Source organism: Carassius carassius, chromosome 14, assembly GCF_963082965.1.
Source record: "Carassius carassius chromosome 14, fCarCar2.1, whole genome shotgun sequence".
NCBI classification, from domain to species: domain Eukaryota; kingdom Metazoa; phylum Chordata; class Actinopteri; order Cypriniformes; family Cyprinidae; genus Carassius; species Carassius carassius.
Window position 1 is genome coordinate 20,563,738 of NC_081768.1, and position 16,910 is coordinate 20,580,647.

At 38.3% G+C, this 16,910-nt stretch overlaps 1 protein-coding gene across 5 annotated transcripts in view; it reads left to right on the plus strand.

Moving 5' to 3' along the window:
- LOC132157293 (leucine zipper putative tumor suppressor 2 homolog) overlaps nucleotides 1-16,910 on the plus strand; it is a 77,046-nt gene extending 60,136 nt beyond the window's left edge. For all 5 annotated transcript variants that reach the window (XM_059566579.1, XM_059566576.1, XM_059566577.1 and 2 more), the window contains 4 exons: nucleotides 11,463-11,996; nucleotides 13,010-13,582; nucleotides 13,680-13,949; nucleotides 14,027-16,910. In XM_059566579.1, coding sequence (XP_059422562.1) covers nucleotides 11,490-11,996; nucleotides 13,010-13,582; nucleotides 13,680-13,949; nucleotides 14,027-14,806 — 2,130 coding nt within the window. In that variant the 5' untranslated portion in view covers nucleotides 11,463-11,489 and the 3' untranslated portion in view covers nucleotides 14,807-16,910. The remainder of the gene's footprint in view (nucleotides 1-11,462; nucleotides 11,997-13,009; nucleotides 13,583-13,679; nucleotides 13,950-14,026) is intronic.

Sequence of the window (16,910 nt, forward strand, 5' to 3'; positions counted from 1 at the left end):
TGTACCAGCTCAGCTATTCGACACTCCAGTGTATTTATATTGCTAGTAACTTAGTGTTGGTGTTGTTCTAGATGTTGTTCTTCTGTCTGACCCCCGTGGAATGAGAAACGACTCGGGGGGGGGGGGGGGGGGGTAGCTCCTCATAGAAGGTGGAGTTCCCGAACCCTCCCACTGATTGCCACACACCAATGGAAGCTCAAAGGTGTTAGAAACCAAAACAAACTCCCCCAGAAAGTTCGCTTTGATCAGCTGTTTCGAAATTATTTTATTTGAAAATTGATTTAGTGATTTAGGTTTGTTTTGAACCTGATTTTGTACGAAATGACGACATATCAGTTAATTCTTCGATTTTGTTTGAAGTATTTCGGGGCCTTAAAAACTATCAAAATACCATTACAATGCTTCACAGTTGTTGCAGAAAGGCTTTCAAAAAACATTTATTAGATATTGCACTCACAAATCAATATTTCGTCCATGAAACATTTTAGTGTTGTGCATATCTGCAAAAATCTGTATTTACTATGGAAATTGTCACTTGACTTCTATTTTTTTTATATCCATGAGCATGAGAACCATGACACATCCAAATAAGTATTGTAAACTTAGGATGAGACATTACCGAAGACATCAAATCAAGGTTAAGAAGACTCTCATCTACCTTATCAATAAATCATACACACACTCCCTGTGATCTCATTCTGCCTTGTTTTTACAGAGAATTTTACACACATAATTAATGACAACACACTTTTTTGTAGGTGTGCCAGAAAGAATAATCCTCATTCCCAGACAGCATGTCTGTGAAAGTGTGATCAGTGACTCACTGTCATCATTAGGAATGAAACTCCTGAATGAGAAATGAAGGGATGAAAGAGGAGACTGCATCTATTTATTTCAGTCCATCAGAGCATTTTAGCACACACCAAGGAGGATATTTGAGTCCATGACGACAATGACTCCCTCTCTCTTGCTCCATTGACTCTATTATTGCAACTGCGTCATTCATGACTAAATTCTGTTTCTCCAGATTTGGGCGCCAGTGGACTTTTCAGACTGGATAACATTGTAATTCAATTTATCAAGTCTTTAACTGATTTATTTGAGCCGGTCTTGCACATTAGCTAATAAGGACAAAGGAGGATGTATGTAAAAAGACTGAAGCTGAATCCTACTTTTACTATGCACTAAAAGTATGTACTTTGCTGATGATGGGGAAAGTGCATACTTTCTAGTATGCAGAAACACTGTACACTGTACACAATATTGTGTACTCAAGTGTGTGTATGGAAGTAGGGCTGCACAATTAATAGAATTTATAATCTCGATTACAATTATGAATTCCACAATTGCGTAATCGTTCAAAGCGGCAATTAATCATTCAAAGTCCACGTATGTTATTCTGCGTGCTTGAGATGTGTTATTTTCTTTCGACATGTTATCTTAAATGTTTTTCCCATTATTTTCATTTTAGTTTCAGTATAACATTATAATACCATTAATATTTGTACTTTTTTATAATTTGAAGCAGAAACCAATCCAATGTTTAGTTGACATTTGAGGCTTAATACTATAGAAAAGCTTTTTCAGTTAGTGTTTTCAGCTTATTTTCATATAAAAATATGGTATGCAGTTCCATCAAACAATGGTATGAACACCATTCAATGTAAATTGAGTTAATCGTTATTAATAATCATAATTACAGTTTCAAGGGAATAATCAACAATTATGATTTTTGTCATAATCGTGCAACCCTATATGTAAGTGTAAACTTAGCTAAATTATTTCTACAGCTGTAAATGCATGTAAAGAGATCTGTCACATACACTTCAGTGGGGTTGTGGATTGCATTAGTCTTAATAGCATGAATGCACGCTTCAAAAATCCACTGGAAAAGACATGCCATTCAGGCTCCTTTGACATACTGTGTCCTGAATCCTGAAACCATATAGGATATATGGATAGAATGTGAACTGTGATTTAGCCTGAAATGGGACCAGTAGCTTATCTAATTATTATTAACATTGCAATACTAGCATGCAGGGCCATGGTGTTTATTTAAGGGATAATCAATGGCTAGCTGTGCATTAAACGATTTGAATGCATGACGTGGAGGCAAAGTACTGTCCAACGCTTCCGTGAAGTGCATTCAAATAGTTCAAAAAACTAACTTGCTAATTTTCTCATCCTAAATAACAAAGACTGTTAATTAAGCCTAATTACTGCTACAATTACTCTCCACTGCAAATATGAATAATTAATGAGCCACCGCACACCTTGTAATTGCAGCAACCTAATGTTTTTCAAAGTAGGTCCTTCAGTTCACTAACAGTGTGTTTAGTTTTCTGCTGCCATCACGTGATTGTTGGCTTTTTTCAGTGTGTTTGTGAATGTAACCGAGTGTTTTCGTATCATTGTGTGTGTTATCTGATAGAGGGGACAAAAGCAGTGCAGCTGGCAGGAAGTCTAGGAGCGGGGCCACAGGCTGCAGAGCGGCCGGTCAGAGCTCTCTGGGGGTCTGAACGTGTTTCTAGAACACGACACTGATGCATATCTATAACTCATATACATGTAACGTTTAAATGTGGGAGAAATGGGATCGAGTGTAGATGATTAGAGGACACAATTGTGACAGAACCAACTGAGGAGTAAAATCAAAAGAACTAGAAAACAGTGTAAAGGCACTTTCATTAATTCACTGATTTAAAGTCTAAATCTCCATTTTTTGTGGTGGGACTACTACTATGGGCACACAAACCTTTTCCGACATTAGTGTTGTTATTATTAACTAAAAATATATGAAAATTAGTTTTCAGTGAATTAAATAAACAAGAAATCAAATAAAACTTAAATAGCGGATAAAAAAACAAATGAAAAAAAATTATAAATAAAATGTAAAAATAAATTAAATAAGTTGGAGTACTAAAATTGCTAAAACTGAAAAAAAAAATATATATAAATTTTTAAAATTTTTAAAAATATAAAAAAATTACAAAATCATGTAACAAAATAATTACTACTTTAACAAAAATGAAAACTGAAAATATGAAAAATAACAGTTAATTCCAAATATTAAAATGCTATAAAATATATATATTAAAAATGCTGTAATAGTATATAAATAATGCTTAAATATCACTGCCAGATATCTGATAAACATGTAGCAAATGGCTGTTGTTGCTGAACATCAAGAAAGAGTGCAGACATTCACAAAGGAAACAAAAGGTTTACATTCACCTAATTCAAGACAAACAAACTACCCACAGTTCCATTCAAACAAGAAAATTACATACCTTCCTTTTTAATATCCATTGTGCAAAATGTACCAGGTTTACAGGCAACATTATGTAACAAATGTGTATAAGTTGTAATGAACCCTGGACATTCCTTTACGGAATGAAAATGAGCAACTCAAAGGAGAGCAGGAAGGTAGAAGAATAATTAAAAGAAACTAAAGGAATGGATAGAGTGACTAATGAGAAAGACTAGAAGGTCATCATGGCACAGAGATCCCTTAATGATGTAAATAAACACAGTTGACTGCTTCAGTCCTCAGATGTTCCTGTTCCGCCGGAGGCCTCATAATCAGTAAACACAATATAAGTTTCACTGATCACTTTATGGTTATCACTTGAGTGCAGAGAGACTATGCAGCTCTCACTTTTCCCTATTTAGGACACAAGGATTCATTCTTGTGGATTAATTGTCTACTTTTCATGGCCTGTATTTATCCTAGCATGTACTTGTGTCCTCTCTATTTTTGTGGAGCACACACACAGAGTTAATGAGCATGTGTTGTTGCATTTGCAACAGTCAGATGAGGTAGATGAGGTCAGCATTTCCTTTGTGCTGCTTCTACTTTTCTTTAGTTTCCTGTCTTTCTCTGGTTGTTCATGTGCCTGTGAGGGTTATGTAATGTAATGTTCATTACATTTTGTCTGGGGTACTTTGAAAATGGTTTTGACAGATTTGCATGACATAAAAAATCTTAAATTAGCAAATTCACTTGGCCTCTTCTGGTGAAGTGAGGAGGATACTTGCACATTTAAGGGAAAAGCCTGCCGTTATCAGAACAAAGGCTTTGGTGTTGGATACCACAATGTCATGTCTAACGTCTCCATGGGAAGAGGCTTTGATCGGGATCTTCACAGACATCAAATATCCTACCCCTGCAACTACACTTGAACCAAACAGAGACCAAATGTGATTAAGGGGTTTAGGGATTTCTGCCCAGAGATTTGGAGCTCTGCTGGGTTCCAGGCTTAAAGCTGGCATTCCATCCTATTCTGCTTCAGACTCCGCAGAGAAGCTCCGTGATTCCCAGGGGATTCGCACCTCGCCGCTAATCCTTTCCGGTGGCAGAGGCACTATTAAGACTTATCATAATGAGATTTCAGCCACCAGCCACCTCACTGTGGAATTTGATTAGAAACACCTGGAGAAGAGAGATGCACTATTCTCTCACTGTCGAGACAGGAGAGATCAAAGACTGAGCAGGAGTGAGAAGGTTGCTTTTGTATATATTATATTATATTATATTATATTATATTATATTATATTATATTATATTATATTATATTATATTATATTATATTATATTATATTATATTATATTATATTATATTATATTATATTATATTATATTATATTATATTAATTTAAATGTCAGTATATTAATAATTTGATTTTAATTTAATTTTCATTATATAATTTAAAAACAAACAAAAATCTGAAATCTTGGCTGAAATAAGTTTAATTTAAAGTACTACAATGACTCAAATTAAAACTGACATTTATAAAAAAAATAATAATTCATAGAAATACTTTTTTTAAAGAAACACTTCATAAAATTACTAAAACTAAAATAAAAACTGAAAATATAAAAAGTCCATTCAAAATGTAATAAATGCTGTAATATTGCTGTATATCAATAATTCTAAAATAACACTGCCTGTTTCTGGTAAATAATACATTAAAAAAACATAATTAAAAATGCATAATGCAATATGATGCATAAATAATATAATTAAATACATAATATAAAATAGGTATTTACAGATTTGACAGTGTTGTGCTGCTCTCTGAAGGCTAGTGAGAAATACTAATATCAATCACAGTTATTTAATTTTGTTAACAGCCAGTTTTATGTTTCTAACTATTCTAATTGTGGGAAGAAAAAATGTTAGCTTAATAGAAACTAAATATTGTCCAGAAAATAAATAAATAAATAATATATATATATGTATATATATATATATAGAGAGAGAGAGATAGTTGTATTTATTTATTTATTTATTTATTTATTTATTAGAAGGGTGATATGTGAATTATATTTTTCATTGAATTAGATCAAAATCAAAGTGGAGCAGTATAAAGACACTTTTTAATGAAATTATTTCACAAAGTGATGTTTAAAGGGGTCATCTGTGACCATTTTCCATAAGTTGGCATGATTCTTTAGGGTCTTAATTAAAAGTCAAAATCAGCTCTGCACACAGCAACCTGTTTTATATGGAAGCGTATGGGTAGCAATATTCAATTTGGAATGTAATATGCAAAATGACAATGCAATATGTAAAATGACAATGCATTTCTGTATTTATGAAAAATAAATACAGAAATGCATGTAAATGAAATGTAAAATGAAACAGTGAAGTGGAAATGCTAATGAGCTCTGCTCCTCCCGCCCCTCTCTTTTGTGGAGTGACGAGCCGTGCTCTGAGAGACTGTTTACTTTAGCCACAGAACTTGCTAACTAGCACGTTATTAGGAAAGGAGATTAACAAAGATTCATAAAAAAAACAGACACTCACCTCTTCTGTAGGTGAGGCTGGATCACGAATGATTTGCGCGAACATAGAGACATTTAGGTAGATTAGAAGGTAGGTAATCTACTGTTTCTTCAGCGGCACAGATGTCAGAAGTAAATGACAACTCCTATCTACATTATTACATCCAACAACAAAACACCTCAATCACTTAGGAGCCATTCTTATCTATATCTGCTCCAGTACCGAAACAATGGTGGACAGATGGCAGCTCACTCAGGGCGGGTCTAAGGTAAAACACCAGTGTCAATCAACAATCATGTCTGAGAATGTCTTGATTTGAGAAAGGTACTATTATTTATAGGGAATTAAAAACAAACACTGAATGTATTTTTATCATTATTTGGTTGATGTGTACAAACACTGCCAACCAGAGATGTATAGTAACGAAGTAGAACTACTTCACTACTGTACTTAAGTACTAAAAGGCGGTATCTGTACTTTACTAGAGTATACATTTTTTCTCCTACTTCCACTTTTACTTCAGTACATATTTTCGGTGAGTTTAATACTTTTACTCCGATATTTTTTTATGTGCTGCATCGTTACTCGTTACAATTATAAAAATGTTACGAATCATTCCATTACAAACAGAACTGTAGATCAATCACCAAAAGAATCAGTTCGGTTCAGACGCTCTGTGCGTCAGTTTGCTTTCACGCTGAATCACACATGCGCAGTATCATCAGCTCCTCGGTTCTCGAATCAGACACGTCTGACAGAAACGGTTCTTGACCACTGATCTATAATATAAGTTATATATATAGATCAGTGTTCTTGACTCGTGAACGAGTCAGTCTGTTGTTCGTTATCTGGCTCGGCTCGGTGTTCATCTTCAGTTCTCTCTTCACATCAGTTCAGTCAGTGTACTGTTTGAGTAAATGAATTAATCTGGGATATTGGTTTGTTTTAACTCAGAGGGAGTGTAAGCCACATTAAACAAGTTAACAGCTTAAGTCATTTGTGGATTAATGCGTATTAGAGATGAGAACCGTTTAAAACGATTCAGTTTGATTTGTGGTGTTGGCGTGGTGTTGGGGTGGTGTTGGGTTGGGGTGGCGTGGTGTTGGGTTGGGGTGGTGTTGGCGCAGTGGATAAGACACACGTCTTTGGTGTGAGAGACCCGGGTTCGAATCCACTGTGAGATACCAATGTGTCCCTGAGCAAGACACTTAACCCCTAGTTGCTCCAGAGGCGTGCGACCTCTGACATATATAGCAATTGTAAGTCGCTTTGGATAAAAGCGTCAGCTAAATGGATAAATGTAAATGTAAATGATTTGGTGAACTGTTTCAAAAAGATCCGGTTACATCGAATGATTCGTTCGCGAACCGGATATAACAAACTGCTTTGTTTTGAACTGTCTTACAACAGACACAGAAGAGAAGACAATGTTGAATAAAGTCGTAGTTTTTGCTATTTTTGGACCAAAATGTATTTTCGATGCTTCAAAATATTCTAACTGACCCTCTGATGTCACATGGACTACTTTGATAATGTTTTTCTTACCTTTCTGAGGGTAAGTTATTAATGACATAATTTTGCAAATTGGGCGAACTAACCCTTTAATCTGTTTTTTGTTTACAAAAAGTTACAGTCAAAGGAATTGTGATTGTCCTTTAGGTTAATCATTTGAAATAGTAAAAACAATATGTTCAAACTTTTGACTACTTTCTTTATTAACTACATAACACAATACTTGTACTTTTACTTTCAGTACTTGAGTAGTAAATTTTCAAATAGACTACTTGCAATACTTAAGTACAAAAAATGTTGAATACTTTAGTACTTCTACTTAAGTGTGGTGCTTAAAGTCTACTCAAGTCATTTTTTTGATAGAGCACTTGTACTTTTATTCAAGTCTGGGTCTCTAGTACTTTATACATCTCTGCCGCCAACACACATTTTGCGTGAATTTTGAAGTGAATTTTGCATCCGATGACCCCTTTAAGTTTCAAAAGATAAGACATTATATAACAAAACAAAACCAAAGTGAATAGTTTTCACACATGGCTGGTTAGGGGTTGGAGGGAGTTTATATGGAAGAGGAATTTCACTAACCTTAGCAGAGATGGAGGAGCACAATATAATTAGCCTTAGAGATCTCCGACTGCAATGAGGAGGAACTGAAGAGAAATATCTGGGGGTCATTCAGCAGGGGACAGGTCACTGACCAGCTGGTTTGAAGTTCACAGGGTTGAAAGGGGCTGATCCTGAGGGGATCTACTCATTATACCCTCAATACCACGACTTAGGTGCCCTTGAGGAAGGCATCGAACCCCCAACTGCTCCCCGGGCGCCGCAGCATAAATGGCTGCCCACTGCTCCGGGTGTGTGCTCACAGTGTGTGTGTGTGTGTGTTCACTGCTCTGTGTGTGTGCATTTCGGATGGGTTAAATGCAGAGCACAAATTCTGAGTATGGGACACCATACTTGGCTGAATGTCACTTCACTTCATATCTTATAGCTTTGGGAGAATGTCCAGGGTTCTGTTTGGGTTAGTGTGTTTGTATGAGGTGCAGGATGTACTGAGGCTCTGTGAGTCGTTTGGAGACCACGCAGCTCATTTTGGGGTAACTTTAGGGTAACAGATGGAATCTGGGCAGGAATGGTGTAGGTTGGGTTTAAAGAAAGGGGAAGGTCTGGGTTTGAGGAGGGGGTGGAATTAAGTTGAAGAGAGTTTAAAAAGAGTGAAGTGATGCACGATGAATCCAGCACGATGTGACCTTGTCTTTTTCTGCTCTTGGACGCACTCGAAGATTCCAGCCCAAATCGTTTTCCCCTCAAGTGACAGATTTATTGTTGAGTGAACAGCTAAAATCACTCTGAATTTGACATTTTTAAATTCTTAAAATGGAAATGAGCAATTGGACTTCAGTTTGAAGAGTCAGGTTGAAATTACCCCATTTTAATGTAATTTAGATACCAAACAACATAATTTATGAAAACCACAGACACAAGAAATTCAGATGTGAGCAGGTAATTATAATTGTGCACAATGCCTCTCCAGAGTAAGTTGAGCCTGAATGTCCTCAAACACTTAACCAGTATTAACACTTTTGTACAAATAGTTGCTTGTTGTTTTTTTGTCATAGTTGGTGTTTAAGGACTGATTGTTGTGCCCTGCAGCAGAGCCACATTGCAGTTAGAGATCTGGACTGGCTGCAGGAACATACTTTATAAGAAGCGCTGAAGCAGAAATACCTGATAGCCGTTAGTGGAACCATGTGCGTAAGCACTCACAGAGAGCCGCCCTGGAAATTGTTACTCTCAGGGAGTCACGCTATCCCTCTTTCTCCTCTTTCTCAAACTTTCTGTTTAATCTCATTCACAGCACTGTTTTATCCAAGTACTCTGCTATTAATATTAATATCCACATTCTCAGCTTTGACAGAGGAATTCCTGTTGCCATGTCAGTATGCACCTGGATTTATTTAGAGGAACAGCGCACAGTCTACCCTCCAACCTTGTAGACAAGAAGTGTCTATCCTCTAGAGCAGCAGTTCTCAATTCCAGTGCTCGTGCTCCCCTGCTCTGCACATTTTGTATGTTTCTCTTATCGCTTCAGACGTTTGTTCTATTCAAACGTAAGTGCCCTGCGAAATGGAAAACACAGGATATTCCACCATGATTCCAGTTCGAAGTGAACATATAAGTTCCATTCAAAGTGCACTGAAGTGTGCGAGATGTGAATTTAAATTGTATTTATTTACCGATGTATATGATGTCACACTTGTCCATGTGTGCAGATGTTGCACAGCGCAAATCTGTGAATGAATGTTCCGACATTAGGTAACTTGAACAGATTTCCCCTCCTCAGGGAGTAGGGAGCAATGAACACTGTTTAGAGACCATGTCAATCGAAATCAGTCTATGATCAGAACATAGTTCATGTACGGAGCTTACTTCTAACGAGCTGATTATCTGAATCAGGTGTGTTAACAATGAGAAACATACAAAATGTGCAGATCAGGGGGTTGGGAGGACTGGAATTGAGAACCGCTGCTCTAAAGCGTTCAAGGTTCTCCGGGGGAAAAGGAAATTATTATATATAAAATAAAGTGCAATCAGTTCGGACGTAGCAGAGTGCTCATTCACAGCTAAACAAATGAGTTTTGAGTCTAGATTGAAATGTAGCTAATGTTTTAGCTGATCTGACTTTGTGCTTCGGTATGAAGGAACAACAAGGTATCTCTTATTAAGTTGCTGGCAGGAGAGAGTAGACTAGATGTACAATTCTAGTAGTTAGAAAAATATTAATAATAAGGGTTAAATAGGTTCATATTGGTTTATAATACACACCTAAATACAAATTCTTCCCCACAGATGGTAATGGTACATGGTACAATGGTATGATGGACAGGAAGGGAAGGATGAGACAGCAGAAACATTTTCCTCCCATGCTTAAATCTGCTACTTTGACTTCATCAGAATTCAAACCTCAGCTAAAATGGCATGTGGGGAGCTGCGTGTGGATGAGTGAACAGAACAAGGAATGTCTTATGAGAAGTTTGAGTCAGACTGGCACTGGCTTTCTCCAGTGGCAGAGAGGTCACTGGTATGGGAGTGCAGTGGGGCGGTCTAATCTCTCCTGGTGACCAAAAGACCTGGTGACTCCTCCTGCATGTGGCTCTTTGAAGTGCATTGGGATTGTGTTCTGAAGTGCATAGAGGGTGTGTGTAATTGATTGGACTGGCAGGCTTTTTGCAGATTACTCCACAGGGTCAGACTGCTCTTAGTACACTGCAGCAGGCTAAATATATACCCCTCAATACCCATCCGAGAATTAAACTCTAACACTGATTCACAAACACATAACTCACTGCTAATGCTTGCTTATCTGTTTTTAATTGAGCTGTTACATTGCTTATTCATTCTATGCTGTGCTAAGGGCTGTACAATTATGGCATGTAATAGTAGAACATTATTAAGCAAAAGTGTCTTTGGTGAGATGGACAAGTATTTTAGTGCCCACTAGTTCCAAATCTTAAAGGATGCTGTTCAATCCCTGCAAAGGGCACCGTTACCATTTTGCCCTTGTAAGCATTTTTTTTAATTGATTATATTTGCATTATAATTACATAATAATAATAATAATACATGAACAGCCCTAGGACCTGTAATTAGCATATTTCTATGTAAACAGAAAACTGGGGTGAGACATATCATACTTTTATTTAAATAACCAATAGCCTTTCATTTAGCTATTTAGAATATATATAGAATAGCTAACTAATTAGTAATTATATACTAATAATATATTAGATGACATTGATAAAAAAATTTTTTTACAGTGTACCATATAGATGGTCTCAAAGAAAACCGGCATTGACTAAAGGCTACGGAAGTTGAACTTTGATCTCATGTGGTCTTCAAACACAGATTGCTGTAATAACTCAAGACTCTTAACCTCAATAACCTGTGATAAGACCACAGTCTCATCATGTGGAAATATTGTGTAAAGTTACAGGGAGAAATTGCACAACTTTGGTCAAGTGGCCATGTCTAAAGATTCATGTTTCTTTTGTGTTTGAAATCAGAAACTGTGCAATCATATGACCTCAAATTATATGATCCATTTTAAAAGTTACAAAAGTAATCTTAATATTCCTTGTCTTCTTGTTTTTCCCTCCACAGAGTGTGTGTCCTGGGTGTGTGTTTGCCATGGCTCTAGTTCAGGCACTGCCTGTGCCCACTGATCATCCCAAACCCAGCGCTGACGTCCAGCAGTGCTGCTCAGTGTCTCACTCCCCCACTGTAGCAGCGGTAGGCACCATGGGTTCTGTCAGCAGCCTCATCTCTGGACGTACCTATCAGGAGCGTCATTGCCGAGCTGCCAGCGACTTTGGAGCCAAGTATCGCAAACCCACACCAGCTACGAGCTGCTTCAGACAGCAAGAGGGCACGCTGCGCAGCGCCAGCTCACAGCAGCAGCTTCTCACCAGCCAGCCTCCTCTACCTGCTAAGAACAGGTCCTCTGCCCTCATCTCTGCTGGCAATGGCAACTATGGCTATTTGAATGATGAGCCAGTGGGCGACTGGAATGATAATCATGTGACCACATGCAGCCCGTCCAGTGATACCGAAGAGCCTCCTGATAACAGAGGCATGAATGGTAACATTGGTGGCCCTCCTCCCAAACTCGTCCCAGTGTCAGGCAGGCTGGAAAAGGTGAGTCTGGGGTTGTTTGGGAGGTACACATAAAATAAAAATCATTACAGCTCTAACAAGAATAAGCACAAGTGCTTTAAAAGTAGTACAAGCTACACATTTGTTGTTTTTAATGAGACCATTTCTTTTAGTAACTAATTCAAATTTGCCCATTGTTATATTGTCATGGTTTCATTCGTTTTACTTTAGTTTTGCTGATGTTCATTACACACAGTGGGTAGTACATCTAATTGGCTATTTATTTTTGATGTCAAAATGTCAATATGCCATCACTTACTGTACACATTTAATCAATTACACCTCAGTTACATCTTTAACCAAAACAGTGGTTGCTGTTGTTGGCTTCACATTACCATTCAAAGTTTGGGGTCAGAAAGACTTTTTATTGAAAAAATGATTATTCAGCAAAGACACAATAAGGACAGTAAAGATATTTATAATGTTACAAAAAAAAGTTATTTAAACTTTTTATTCAACACGAATTCTTAAAATTAAAATCATGGTTTCTGCAAAGATATTGATAATGACATTGATAATAAGAAATGTTCCTTGAGCATCAGATCGTCCTCTTGGAATGATTTCTGAAGGATCATGTGACTTACAATTTAGTAATGAATACTAAAAATGCAGCTTTTCCATCAAGGGAATGCATTTTATTTTAAAATATATTAAAATACAAAATACTCACTTTATATAATATTTACATTTATCAGACACTTTTATCCAAAGCAACTTACAGTGCATTCAGGATATACTTTATTTTTTACCGGTATGTGTGTTTCCTGGGAACAGAACCCACAACCTTTTGCGCTGCTAACACAGGATATAACATATATATCTCACAATATTGCTGTTTTACTGTATTTTTGACAAATAAATGCATTCTTGGTAAGCATATCCTTCAAAAAAATGTAAAATCTTACCAACCCCAAAGTTTTGAACTGTAGAGTAGTTAGTGTATTAGTTGAAATACATGTGTGTTTAGTTAAAATACCATTTACGTTTGGTCACAGAGTATGGAGAAGATACTGATCCGCCCCACTGCCTTTAAGCCTGTTGTGCCCAAGAATCGAAACTCTGTGCAATACCTGTCTCCACGATCAGGGGGCAGTCTTTCTGAAAGCCAAGCAAGCCTCAACCTCTTACTCCCTGGCACTGGAGCAGGGTTGGGCTGTACGGAGAAGCGTAACTCTTACAGTGGGGGGCGCAACGCACGGAGTAGCCAGTCCTGCACTATGTCTGACTCAGGCCGTAACTCACTTTCCAGCCTACCCACCTACAGCAGCACAGGGTACAGCCTGGCACAGAGTGAGGCACCCACTGGGCACATGGAAACCACACGCTCCGGCGGTGGTCACGGACACTCTAACTCCGACAGTGGTCGGTCATCATCCAGTAAGAGCACGGGATCTTTAAGTGGCCGTGGCCAGCCCCTCTCAGACAACGGATCGTGTGGCCGATCCCCAGCTCCAGGAGAAGGGTATGAAGGCGTCATGCGGGAACTTGAGGAGAAGCTGAGGGAAAGAGACCTGGAGCTGCAGCAACTCAGGGACAACCTGGATGAGAATGAGGCAGCCATCTGTCAGGTGACAATCATAGTTATCTACCAGCTATTTTTCCATTTGACAGGGAAATATTATAGGGGATACAACATAAGTAAAATCATGTGTCTTTTCCATGCAGGTATATGAGGAGAAACAGAAACGTTGCGAGCAAGAGTTGGAGGACCTTCGTCAGAGCTGTGCATCAAAAATGAAGCAGGTGCAACTGAAGGCCCAGCGGGCACAACAGGTCCTGCAGTTGCAGGTGTTTCAGCTGCAGCAGGAGAAGAAGAAACTGCAAGAGGACTTCTCCCAACTGCTGCAGGAACGGGAGGCATTGGAGAAGAGATGTGCCTCATTTGAGAAGGAGCAGACTCAGCTAGGTCCTCGTCTAGAAGAGACAAAGTGGGAGGTGAGACCACATATCCATTTAAATCTACCAATGACCAATAATTACATTCAGTGAACTTGAATGCTTCTGTATTGCAGGTCTGTCAGAAGTCAGGTGAGATCTCTCTGCTGAAGCAGCAGCTGAAGGACGTACAGGCTGATCTTGGCCAGAAGGCCAGCGAGATTATTGCTTTGAAGGCCCAGTTGAGAGAGGCTCGTTCGGAGCTTCAAGCTAGCCAGGCTCACTCGCAGGAAGCCCATGCCACAACCCGCACTCGTACACTCGAACTTGAAGTTTGCGAGAATGAGCTGCAGCGTCGTAAAAGCGAAGCAGAGCTCCTGCGGGAGAAGGTGGGCCGTTTGGAGAAAGAGTCCCTCCGTCTTAAAGAGGCCTTGGCAGTGCATCCATCCCAAACTCTTCCTTCTAAGGTTCAGTGCATGAGCTTGCCCCTTCCCCAAAGCCGTGGAGGAATTGCACATGGGATTAGCCCTGCTTTCCGGGACAATGGCAGTGAAGAGCAGTTTCTAGCATACGAGAGCGATGAAGCGAAGGTGCAGCGTCAGAGCGTGGATGTGCTTCACGGTCTACGTCAGCAGGTGGACCGCCTGCGGGCTGAGCTGATGTTTGAGAGGAGGCGGAGTGAGGACCAGCTGGAGGCCTTTGAGGATGAACGTAGGGTGTGGCAGGAGGAGAAAGACAAGGTGATCCGTTACCAGAAGCAGCTGCAGCAGAACTACATCCAGATGTACCGCAGAAACCGAGACCTAGAACGTGTGATGAGGGAACTTAGTCTTGAGCTGGAGAACAGGGACATGGAGGAGTTTGACATGCGTAGCAATGAGATTCATTTCGAGGAGATCACTGCTACTGAAATCTAACCCACTTCTCACTCTGCCATCGCAAAATGAATTTCCACTGTCCTTGTGTGAGGAGCACTGGCCTTCACTGCAGTGTCATTTGGCATGCTTCTCCACAATATTTCAGAAAGACTTATGTTCAAGGCAAGTTATTGTTGTAATGTCTGCAGAGGCCAATAAAACATGGAACGTTTGTATTTAGACATCTTTATGATCATTTCCTGCCTCGGAAACCTGTGAGAGACTTCAGATGAATGTACAATGACTGTGAACAGCAGTTAATTGATGCCACTGGTGAAGGGAAGGATGTCCTCAAAGGTGGTGCTTTGTTCCTGACAAACCCCTATAGTACAACTAGGGCTGTAATTTAGCTTACTTTTGAAAAAAAAGTCATGCAAGAATCGCATTTCGCATATCGGGATCAGATCGTTGACTTGAAACATGAATTTTTTAACAGAAGATGTGTTTTTCCATTCAAAAGCATCTACGCAATGGTGCAGATGTGCAGGGCTCTCAAGTTATTTTTAAAGTTCAACTACTTCGAAGTGTAAGATGTTGATATAAACAGCAAGATGCAACATTATGGCGAAAGACATTTGTAGCATAAAGCGAATGCTAGAATGTGTCCTTTGTGCGCTATCTTGGGCAGATTGACAAATCCAATTTATAAATGGGTTGATGTGAACTGCAGACCAATGATGGGCTTATGTTTAATGATATCAAAATAAAAAAATTACGAATTTAATCATATTTGGATTTTTTTCCTCAACAAAAAATGATGATTAATTTGATTACTTCAGGTACTTAATTGGCAGTGTCAATTAGTTTAATCCAATACCTTACACACAATCAGAAAAGACTGTCCCTGCAACAAAATATACTGAAATGGCTGAGATTAAAGAATCAATAGGAAGAAATGCAGCATGTAGACTAAGGGTTTCATGGAGTTTCTCATATCAAATATATAGTATATCATATATAGTACAGAGCACACTACTTGCCTCGCCCATTGTACCAGCATTGACACTGATGGGAAGAGACTTGGAGGCACTCTACTGAGCATCTCATGTTAAGTCACAGAATCTGCAGTTTTGTTGCATTCTTGGTGTTCTAGTTGTGCTGGTGTTAAGTCCTCAATAACATTGTGTCATATCTAATCAGCTATTTACGGCACTATGCAGCAAGAACTGGCACCTCTCATCTCACAGCCCAGCTGCTTACACTACACTTGATACTAATCACTGATGTAGAAGTGTTATTTTTATAATTAGATGATACAGTATATTAGCAGATATAACTAGCAAATATAGAGGCAAATACATATTTTCTTTTCTTTGTGAGTATTGCCATGCACACTGTACAGAGTGAATAGCATGTGTGCATGACACCGTAGCATTTGTGTGGCCAGAGAGTCACATTATGGCATCACACAGGTCACCTGGTAGGTTTTTCCCAACCAGTTCTGCTCTGTAATGACATAGTTGATGAATACATAGATATTATGATTATTAGATTTGCATACAATCTAAGAAATACTAATCAAATGTTTGTGGTCATTTTGTTAAAGGGATATATACACAATATAAACTTGCTGTTTTTACAGAACAGATTCTTTAAAAAAAAAAAAAGAGGAACAATTCAACATATATATGATGTATATTTTTATACATAGCACCTCAAGCTATTTTGTGGTAACACAGGTAACTATGTTGGTTTAATAAATATGAATTGCATATTTCACACCTTTTTGTCCAGAGGGATCATTTGCCATAGCATGTTCATGGGGAGCTCTGACAGTATTTCATACAGTAGTTAGTGTTTTTCTTTGAGCATGTTGTAGAAAAGTATCAAGAACATTGCCTGACAACAAGGCCATGCTTGAGATGTGAGCCTTTTGAAATCAGGGAAGGCAGATGAGACGTAATGGCAAAAATGAAATGAGGAGCTCTCACTGCAAAATCACATTTTTATCCATTGCAACCAAAGATAATCCGTTATGTATTTTCCATAATATCTTTATCAGCTTATAGTTACATATACATATTTTTCACTCAGTGCTTGCTTTTTTCTTTTTTACAAGACTCTCAATGATCTTACAGTAAAACAGAAACTTTATTAATGTTAT